The sequence below is a fragment of the Apteryx rowi genome, unplaced genomic scaffold, assembly GCF_003343035.1.
Source record: "Apteryx rowi isolate R43461 unplaced genomic scaffold, aptRow1 scaffold_117, whole genome shotgun sequence".
NCBI lineage: Eukaryota > Metazoa > Chordata > Aves > Apterygiformes > Apterygidae > Apteryx > Apteryx rowi.
The window spans coordinates 1,078,698-1,089,274 of record NW_020447386.1 but is presented as its reverse complement, the minus strand read 5'-3'; the positions used below and the strand labels follow the sequence as shown (position 1 = coordinate 1,089,274).

Sequence of the window (10,577 nt, the reverse complement as noted above, 5' to 3'; positions counted from 1 at the left end):
GACAGGACACGAGGCAACGGGCACAAACTGAAACACAGACGCTTCCATCTGAACATGAGGAAAAACTTCTTCACTGTGAGGGTGACAGAGCTCTGGAAGAGGTTGCCCAGAGAGGCTGTGGAGTCTCCTTCTCTGGAGATATTCAAAACGCGCCTGGATGCAATCCTGTGCAATGTGCTCTAGGTGACCCTGCTTGAGCAGGGGGGTTGGACTAGATGATCTCCAGAGGTCCCTTCCAACCTCAGCAATTCTGTGATTCTGTGATAGTATTTATTCTTGCTGCTTCATGTTCTGTTCATGAACTCTGTATTACTGCCCTAAACAAAAGTAATTATTGTTTGTGTCTTTTCTGTATAAAGCATTTTGAATACGTTGCTAGCACTGATTCTCATAAAGCAGAAGGACCTGCCAGAGGAAGATATGGGGAGACACTAACTATGTCCCCTTGCCTCTGCCTGCACCTCACTTACTCAACCTTGATGCAGTCAGTCATAACTAGTTATGGGGAGTTACTGGGTCCCTATGCTGGGTAACAGTGAACAGTCRGGGGGATTGGAGGGAGCAGAGGGGCCTTGGAGGTCAGGCAGTGGCGGTGCAGGATGTTGATTGGAACAAGAGGTCAGGAAGGAGGAGACCAGTTCTGGCAGAGGAGCTAGAAATAAGGCTGGAGAATGGCAAATTTTGGTAGAGATGGTTAGACCGCAGCAGGATGAAATGGTGCTGTGCTGGGCTATTTAATTAGGGAGCTGGGGGAAGAGAAACATGGCATGGGAATGAGAACAAGGAAGAAGGTTGGATGGGAAAAGCCTGGAGTAGACACTGATCGAAGCAAACATGGTTGAGAAGTTGGGTGTACAAAGAGCATGGCAAAAACCACCTGCAACACAAGTCAAAGGAAGCTGTACTGTGAATATAAAATGCTGTATAATGCTCYGTACTCTGAAAGATCAGTGCTTCACACCAAACACCTAAACTTAGTGAAGTCTTCAACACTTCAGGTATTATCAGGGTATTATATACCTCACCTCACAGACATTCATCAGCTCTATTGTATTGATGAGCTACACAGAAAGAAAAAGCCTTTGAAGAAATCAGTCATTCTGGATTCATAGCTGAGTTTATAAAGGCACAAGTCCACACATTAAATGATGAGGATTAAATGAAAGATTGAATAACTTCATGTTCAGTGAGCACTGTTTGTCCTGTGTGGTGATTGATGCAGGGGTCCAGTGAAAAAATAGTACTCAATCATGAAATTAAAGACTTTGACTTAATGCATACAGACAAATGGGATTTAGGCAGTGTCCAAGCAAACTTATCATGATCTTGAGTGCTTCATTCTTCTAATGTAAGATTCTGTTTTGTTTGAATCTGAGTATAATTAATCGTGCCTGAGGAGAGAAAATACAGATATGTATATGAGGAGTGAAGAGATGTAGGAGACATTTCTCCTTCTTGCTGAGCAAGTGAAAGAACAGTAATGTGTACTGATCCCAATTTGCATGGCAAAGTCTCAGAAGAGAAGACAGAGAAAATGCTGTGCTCACTCCAGCAATGCCACATCTGTCTTTTGGGGAAGTTTAATACCTTCTAGGGTTCCTTAGTAGCAGCTATTGAGAATCTCAGAAAATGGCAGTATGGGTCCCCCAGGAGCTCCTGGAATGTGGAATGGTAGGAAGTATGGGGAAGCTAAGGGAGCAGCATGGAAAAGAGAGAGCACTTCTCCATGTGGATGGCTGGTACTTCACCGAGCAAACTGGACCTTGCTGCCTGGTGAGCTGCGCAGTTCGTGGTTTCTAGTTCCTCTGCATCTTACTTGCTGACATAATTGCTAGAGAAATCAGACTGTAGTGTCCTGCCCCTGGGGCTCCTGCCTGTGGCTTTTTCCACAGATAGAGCTTTGCACAGTTTATTTTGGGGTCCTGTCTGTGTGGGATGTATGAATAGTATTTAATAGTATTTTGCTGTAGCCATGATGATCTAAGGAGCTAGGCAAGAAAAGGATTGTAAGCAGGGGTAAGCAGRTTAGAAGAATTAGATGACTTTTAAGTACTGCGAAGGCTCAGAATGGGCTTGTTGATATAACAGCTTTGGAGTGTGAAGTGTGGCATCCTTCTGTCCCCTTTCACTGTTCTCTGTGTATGATAGTCCAGTGTTTATGACACATGATGGTAAATTTCCTAAACTATAGAAACATTAGTGGATGGGACAGAAGGACATTTAAAAATGAAGACAGGTATACAGAATGGGGTAATCAAGTTGTTCTGGCATGTCATTTTGTTTGTCTGGGTGCAGAATAGAAATGGACCATTTGCATTCCTTGCAATCTCCCCTCCCCCTGTGCTACAGAATCCCCATAGAAATTTGCTGCTAAAGAAACTGGTGCATTTGCCTCTGCTGCTGTGAGAAACGCTGTGACCTTCTGTATACCAGTCCCTGCTCAATAAAATCGGCAACATGCACCCAGGAACAGCAGCCCTTCTGTGAGCTTCTTCAATATTTCCTGTGTCTTAGTTTATTTTGTTCAGTCAGAAGATCAGCAAAGATCTTCCTTCTAAAAGCTCTTCCAGTCCAGACCTTCTCTTTGTAACGCTTGCTTTGTCTCAGGAAATTTTGCTTTTGCAAATATCAGCTCATCTTCCGTAATGAAACAGTTCATAGCCTTTCCTTTTTTTCAGGCAGAAATGCCATGTCAGCATTCAGAAGAACAAAGCATCTATTTTGTGTCTCACACTGTCTGTCAAGCAAATTTCAGTGAGACATGTCCAAAATATTTTACCAATGATTTTACTTGCTCAGGATAGGGTGAATTAAAAACTAATAGTTACTAAGCCATGCATTTGTGTTTTTATGTTCTCTTTGATCTTCTTTCCTTCCCTTAAAAGTTACTAGGTGTTACTATAAGAGATTAGTGAACCATGAACAGGTGAACATGTCTTGTGAGAATGTCCAGAATTGACAAAAACCTCTAACTAGCAAATTTCGACCTCTTTATTCAAATTTTCAATGTACAATAGTGACAGGAGGCTGGTTATTTTGTCTGGGTGCAAAGCAAGGTTGATGGTCAAGATGCAGACAGTGCTGAATGAGCAAAATGTTAAATTAAAAATTGGTGTTGTTTTTTTTTGCTGCTGGATTTCAGGCTTTAATCCTGAAGAAACCTGCCCTTCAGTTTCTATTTGATTTATGTCAGAGGATTGTTTGAATTACAGAATTTCTTCTGTATCATCATTCTTCTTGCAAGTGTGTATTTCAGTACAAGGCAGATGGCACAGATTATTTTATATTCATAATGCATATATCTGTAGGAGAGCAACACCACAGTTTGCTGATGCTGGCTGCCTGGGTTATGTATTCCCAGGAGCCCTACATGTTTAGAATGTATTCTTTTGCCCTTTCCCCTGTCGTCTTGTGTTTTGCTATGATAGAAGCACTAGCAAATGAAAGGCTTGTTATTGATTTCTGTGCAGATGTTAATAATTTCCCTGTAACTCTGCATTGGAGTGGCAGTAACTGATGTACAAAATTTGACATCTTGATTATTCTTTGATGGGAAGGGGGCCACTAAACTGTGATACAGCAGCCTATTAACTCTGGATCTGTGGGTTCAAAGCAGCTTTAGGTTGCAAGTGAAATGAGTGAGGCTGTCTTAGGGTAGTTTTTATGGATGTTTGTTTGCCTCTCCAAGCCAGCAGACAGTCTTCAGTGTGTCCAGAGCAGAAGGAAGCAGAAATCCTGAAAGAGAGAATGTTTTCCCCTCAGTATTTCTAGCCTAGCTTAAACCACAAGTACTGTAAATTTCAGGAGAAGCACAATTTATGAGTTACCCCGTCTCATTGCTGGATGCATCCAAAATGCTGTTGTTTACTCAATCAAAGGGAAAGGTTCAAGAATTCTGATGTTTGTCTGTCACTCCCCTCCAGCAGACATAGGTTCAGTTCACAGAAGTTGGAGCTTTATGAAAAATTCCCGTGAGCTGGGAGTGTTAAATGGATGTCTTAACACAGACACATATGCATTCATTAGCAAATATTGAACAGTGAGCCCCCAAAATCTGATCCCAAGCCACTGAAGGCATTGCCAAGACTGAAAGCCTAAATTCCTGTCCTTAGAACAGTGAATGCATTTCCTTTAGCCATGGGTAAATATCAGGCTATTGCTGTCTTTCCTTTCAGCCATATATAATTTTATCCACATCCTTTAGTGTCAGAGCAGCCTTCTTCAAGAGGACCCTATTTCCCAAATAACTAGCCAGTCAGCATACACATCATAGCTAATGATTCCATTAAAAACTATATTGTGCATTTCTAACTACTGGATTAAGATGACCATAACAGAAGTGGTATATATGCGTCATTATTCTGTTAAAATTGTCATGCTTGACAATTCCTATTCTTAATACCACCACAGCCAGCCCTACCAGAATGTGTCAGCATTTCAAAAGCTATCCTATTCTGAACGATAGAGTAAATGGCAAGAATAGAAAAAATGATTCCTGTTTTAGTGAAAGAAAGGATGTAATATGAGAGAATAATGGTGTGAAATGGCCTGGTTGTTTTGTTTTTCACCACTATCATCCAAGATTAATTCCAGTGACTTAACTAGTATGATCCTTGAATTACCCAGTGCCTAGGTAAGCAAGAAAAAATTGGGTCCTCTAATTAGTCCAATACACTTTTGTCCTCCAGAGCTAGGCCAGAGTTTGCTTGTACACTGTTTACTTTGACTAGAAGGAAAAAGGGCAGCAGTTTGCTGATTGATGCAGTGTTCCTTAACAGTTGGTCTCAAATGCTGGTCTGTGTGTCTGTATTTGCAGTGGTAACAGTGCTGAAGGAGCGAGCCCAGAAAAAGACAGAGAGGGGGACCTGGGAAAAGAAGTTTAAATTGTAAGCCAGGGTCTTTCAGCTTGCTCAGCTGCAGACACAACATGCAAACCTGAGGAACGAAACTAATCAGGTTTCCATTAAAAAGAGGAGAAAAAAATCTTGCTGAGACCCAAGTCACATCACAATGGTCAAAGTGAAACCTCACTCACTAATGTAGCCTTAATTCATTTTATTTTGCAGAGACAGCAAGCTCACCATGTTGCTTCGGGAGTCCTTGGGGAATATGAACTGCCGCACCACAATGATAGCTCACATTTCAGCCGCTGCGGGGAACTATGCTGAGACGCTGTCCACCATCCAGATTGCATCAAGGGTCCTCAGGATGAAGAAAAAGAAAACTAAGGTAAGACAGTGTATAACTCCCTTCTTGTAATCGTGGAGGAGGGAGGGAGAAGGACCCTGAAGGATCTTTAGTGAGGTAGAGCAGCATATAACAAAATCAATAATCATAATTTCAAAGTGAATGGATTGTATGTATCCTGTCCTAGGCGAGTGGCTCAGAGCACATAGCAGAGACTAAGGAGATAAAAGCTTCAGCTTCAGATATAGAGGAGTGATTTCAAACGTATCTGTTGTATCAGTTTTGCAAGCTGGCCTCATTTAGTGATATGGCTGTCAGAGAGCATTTATTTTCAGTTATGTTCTTAGTGCTGATGAAATAGTAAGGAATGAAACTGCTTTAGAGTTAAAGAAGACTGGGATTAATGAAGAATTAGATTTTCTCTGTTTCTCAGAGACAGCAGGACCAAAATAAATGCAAAGCAGCGTGTCCATTGCTGGCACTGTTGCCCTTTTTATTCCCGCTGCTTATACATATGGGTGATAGATTTTCCAAAAAGTAGAGTAGTGGTGGGCTCTACATTTGTAGAGTCCTGGTTCCTTCTGTGTAGTTTATGTTATAAATTGGGTACAACTAGTGAATTTTTATGTGTTCGGTTCAGATTGATGGCCTGTGGATTGACAAAAACTTTTAACAGAGACAAGTGAAGGGATTCAGTCTATACAGCATCATAGCAATGTGTCCACAGAGAACTGTGTGCATATATACAATTCCACTCACTGGTGGCATGACCAAAAGGGGACTGTCTTTATCTTCTCTGCCTTATTTATGTATAAGTTTTCTTCTTCATCTGCACAAGTGTGTGCGAAAAATCAGCAACACTTTCGACAGATGTCTGGTTTCTTTGTTTAGGCTTGATTAAGGGACAGATCCTAAACCATTTATTCAGTACTTCTTTTGGAAGTCTTACGACTCTTAGAGTAGGACACTGACAGCTGGAGCATTGGTTTGTATTTTGAATGCTGTTGTGTGTTTTCTGTAAGACTGTGGATAAGAAACTTCAGATATAACTGTCACTCTTCTGCGCATGTGCCTCATGCAAGGTGCCATTTGAAATGCTGAAATGTCATGGTCTCTGTCTCTGTCACATATTGCAGTACACATCCAGTTCTTCTGGAGGAGAGAGCTCTTGTGAGGAAGGCAGGATGCGGAGGCCAACCCAACTGAGGCCTTTCCATTCTAGAAACACTGTTGACCCAGACTTCCCTATTTTGCATCTATCAAGTGATCCTGATTATTCATCCAGCAGTGAACAGTCCTGTGACACAGTGATTTACGTTGGCCCCAATGGCACTGCTCTTTCTGATAAGGAACTGACAGATAATGAGGGTCCCCCTGACTTTGTTCCCATAGTTCCTGCACTGCAGAAGACCAAAAATGAGGGCAAGTTAGAGGAAGTTTGTGAATCAGGGTCCAGCACATCTGAAAGAGACTGCCTGAAGTGCAACACCTTTGCAGAGCTCCAGGAGAGGCTGGATTGCATAGATGGCAGTGAAGAGACCGACAAATTTCCCTTTGAAGAGATGCCTGCTCAATTTAGCTCAGACCAGATGTCTAAGTGCTCTGTCTCAAGCCAACTGGCAGAGCTTAGCCGCTTGCCAGAGTCAGATAAGGAAGATACCATGCCAGAATGTCAGCATCCTGAGAGAGAAGCCAAGGAAAATATAAATGCAACACCCAGCAAAACTAAGAGAAATCACTCCCCTGTTCCTTCTGGAGCTCTCACTAACATTTCAACTCCTTCTTCTCCCAGGAGTGTAACAGGCAGCTCTAGTAAAGAGCTTAGCTCTTCCCAGTTAGCACACAGCACAAGCTTGCAGAGCAGCAGAGAAGGTCTCAACACCTGTGGCTTTGTGGAAGGCAAACCTAGGCCAATGGGTTCGCCCCGGCTTGGCATTGCAAGCCTCTCCAAGACATCTGAGTACAAGCCACCAACTTCTCCTTCCCAGAGATGCAAGGTCTATACACAGAAAGGAGTTCTGCCCAGCCTCACTCCCCCGCCAGCTCCCTTGAGTAAGGATGCTGGGGTGAGATCTAGTGAATCCTCATTGCAGCCAGAAATCCGGACCCCTCCTGTAGGAATGAGCCCGCAAATCATGAAGAAGTCAGTGTCCTCCTGCAATGGGGAATTTGAAGAGACCATTCTTGATGAAGATCAGCAACAAAACATTTCACCAGAATCCAAAAAGGAGATTTTAAGCACCACCATGGTGACTGTGCAGCAGCCATTAGAGTTGAACGGAGAGGATGAGCTGGTGTTCACCCTCGTAGAAGAACTAACCATTAGTGGGGTCCTTGACAATGGGCGCCCAACCAGTATCATCAGTTTTAACAGTGACTGCTCTGTGCAGGCTTTGGCCTCTGGGTCTAGGCCAGTCAGTATTATCAGCAGCATCAGTGAAGACCTTGAATGTTACTCCAGTGCAGCTCCGCTGTCTGAGGTCAGCATCACACAGTTCCTTCCACTTCCAAAATTGGGACTGGATGACAAATCCCAGGATGATGGCAGCAGGCGCTCATCCATCAGCTCGTGGTTGAGTGAAATGAGCACAGGGAGCGATGGTGAACAGTCATGCCACAGTTTCATAGCCCAGGCAAGCTATGGTCATGGGGAAGCAATGGCAGAGCCCCCTGTCTCTGAGTTTGCAAGCACCATACAAAGTGCTAGCATGATTTGTGTAAATGACAAACAGAAGCCAGTGACTGACAACGTGCTCATATTGTCAGAAGTGGGGGAGGAAGCTTTCGGCAAAGTGCCACCCATCAAAAGCTGTAAAATATCAGCTCTAGGGAAAACGACTGTCACAATCAAAAACACTGCAAGCCTCAGCAGCTGTGAAGGCTACATCCCAATGAAGACAAACATTACCGTTTATCCCTGTATTGCTGTTAATCCCTTTAAAGCACAAGACACTGATGATGCTGTATCGGCAGTAGCTACAGACCCAAAAGTTGCTCATCCCCATGAAGAGAAAGAATCCAGTGCTAAAAAGGATATCAAATTTGAAGACCCTTGGCTAAAGAGAGAAGAAGATATAAAAAAGGACAGCTCTGGGAGCAGTGATGGGCCAAAGCCTGACATGGCCACAGTTTCAGCCAAGCCTGAGCACAGCACAAAGCAGACCTCAACAGACAGGTTTAGTAGCAGTAGCAGTGGGGACACCTCTATCTCCCCAGGATCTGACAGTCTGAAGAGGATTGTGGATGGGTGTGAGATGGCAGCTCCTGGCTCTGCAACCCAAAGCCCTGTTCATTCCACCAACAGCTTGAAGAACAGCAGTCTCTCTCAAGGGCTCCCAAAGGCAAGCAAGCTGGAGGAGCCTGAAGGTGTTCTCCATCCTACTGCCACTGACAACAACAGCATCAGCTCTCCTGCCCTTCACCAGTTTTCTAAGGCTAGCCTAGACAAAAAAATGGCCTCTCCCAAGCACTGTGTCCTCACTCGTCCCAAAGGGACCCCTCCTCTGCCTCCGGTGAGAAAGTCAAGCTTGGATCAGAAGAACAGAGCCAGTCCCCAGCACAGTGCTGCCAGCAGCACCACAAGCAGTCCCTCCAGCCAGCCTATGTCCTTCCTGGCGAGCTTTCCTGATGAGCTGAATGGCAAACAGAAGGGCTCTGGCATTGACTGCAGCAGCAATAACAACAGCAGCAGCAAGTTATTTAGTGCCAAACTTGAGCAGCTTGCCAGCAGGACCAACTCCCTTGGGAGGTCCGCAGGAAGCCATTATGAGTGTTTGTCGCTGGAAAGAGCAGAAAGCCTGTCCTCTGTGAGCTCCAAAATGAGCCCTGGCAAAGACAGCACCATGCCTAGGGCTGGAAGGAGCCTCAGCCACAGTGTCATGTCCTCCCCAACCAACTCGGGCCTCTCTCAGCCTGCAGGTGCCTCCCCAAAAGCCAGCCAGTCTAAGATCTCTGCAGTCAGCAAACTCCTGTTGGCAAGTCCCAAAGCCCGAAGTCTGTCTGCCTCTGCCACCAAAACACTCAGCTTTTCCACCAAGTCTCTGCCTCAGTCTGTAGGGCAGAGTTCCAGTTTGCCTCCAAGTGGGAAGAACATGTCCTGGTCAACACAATCCCTCAGCAGAAACCGAKGCTCCAGTCTTGCTTCCAAATTGCCTCTTCGAGCTGTCAATGGACGGATTTCAGAACTACTACAAGGGAGCACGAGTGCTAGAGGTTTACAGCTACATGGAAACTCTGAGGCAGATGAGCGTGGGGGCCTTCATGGAGAGGAGAAACCAGCTGTTCACATGCTGCCTTCACCTTACAGCAAGATCACACCTCCTCGGAAACCTCACCGCTGTAGCAGTGGTCATGGGAGTGACAACAGCAGTGTCCTGAGTGGGGAGCTGCCCCCAGCCATGGGGAAAACAGCCCTTTTCTACCACAGCGGGGGAAGTAGTGGCTACGAGAGCATGATGAGAGACAGTGAAGCAACAGGGAGTGCTTCTTCAGCACAAGACTCTATGAGTGAGAATAGCAGCTCTGCTAGTGGGAGGTGCCGAAGTCTCAAAAATCCAAAGAAGCGATCAAATGCAGGTAAGCTTGTGGTGGTATGAAAGAGGAATACAAGTCAGAGGGGCTAACTACTTTCTGAGTGGGAGGCCAGCTCTAAAGAGCTAATTCAGTGTGAACTGTATCTAGTAGCGGAGACGTGAGGCCGGGGTAAGTGTCCTAAGCTCTGAGTTTCTTTGATTTGTCCACAGCGTGCACCAATCCTATATAGGTTTGCATTGTCTTTGCAGTGGAGTCTCTGCTTGAACCATTTCACTTAGGTTTATATTTCACATTAACAGAAGAACATTAATCCATAAAGCTGGTTAATGTTGGCAATGACAGCTACTTTCAGGTATTTATTTATACAAATATTCTTCTGATTTAATTCTAGAAAGGTGCTTTTGTGAGGCAGTGAAATGTAATTGTTATTATTGAGCACTGTGGCCACAGACTCCTCTCTAGGTATGCATGTATTTCAGCAACACAAGATCAGAGTCTTTCTGAACAGCAGTATCTCTTCTGAGCTCACCTTTGCTCCTTGTGCTCTATGGATGCCCAAATTCAAAGATGCCTGGCAGCTGAAACCACCATTCAGTTCCTTCTCACCACCCATACTGGAAGATGGAACAAAGTTATGCCCATGCCTCTTGCAACATGACATTCCTGCCTCTTTAACTCCTGTCTTTTAACTTTTGAGTTATGGATCCTTCTTTTCCCAGTAATTTATTAATAACAAATTATATTAATATAAATAAGGGAACTACTGCACTGACATATTTGCAAATCTGAGAGCTTTGCAGCAATCACAGAAACAATTCATCTTTATTCCTAAATAATCCCCAGTAGCCTTCACACTG

The 10,577-nt window shown here is 44.3% G+C and overlaps 1 protein-coding gene across 1 annotated transcript in view; it reads left to right on the top strand.

Annotated features, from left to right (window-relative positions):
- Positions 1-10,577, top strand: part of KIF26B (kinesin family member 26B) — a 211,736-nt gene that overhangs the window by 183,731 nt on the left and 17,428 nt on the right. The window contains exons 10-11 of the mRNA XM_026082291.1: positions 5,067-5,229; positions 6,324-9,762. Coding sequence (XP_025938076.1) covers positions 5,067-5,229; positions 6,324-9,762 — 3,602 coding nt within the window. The remainder of the gene's footprint in view (positions 1-5,066; positions 5,230-6,323; positions 9,763-10,577) is intronic.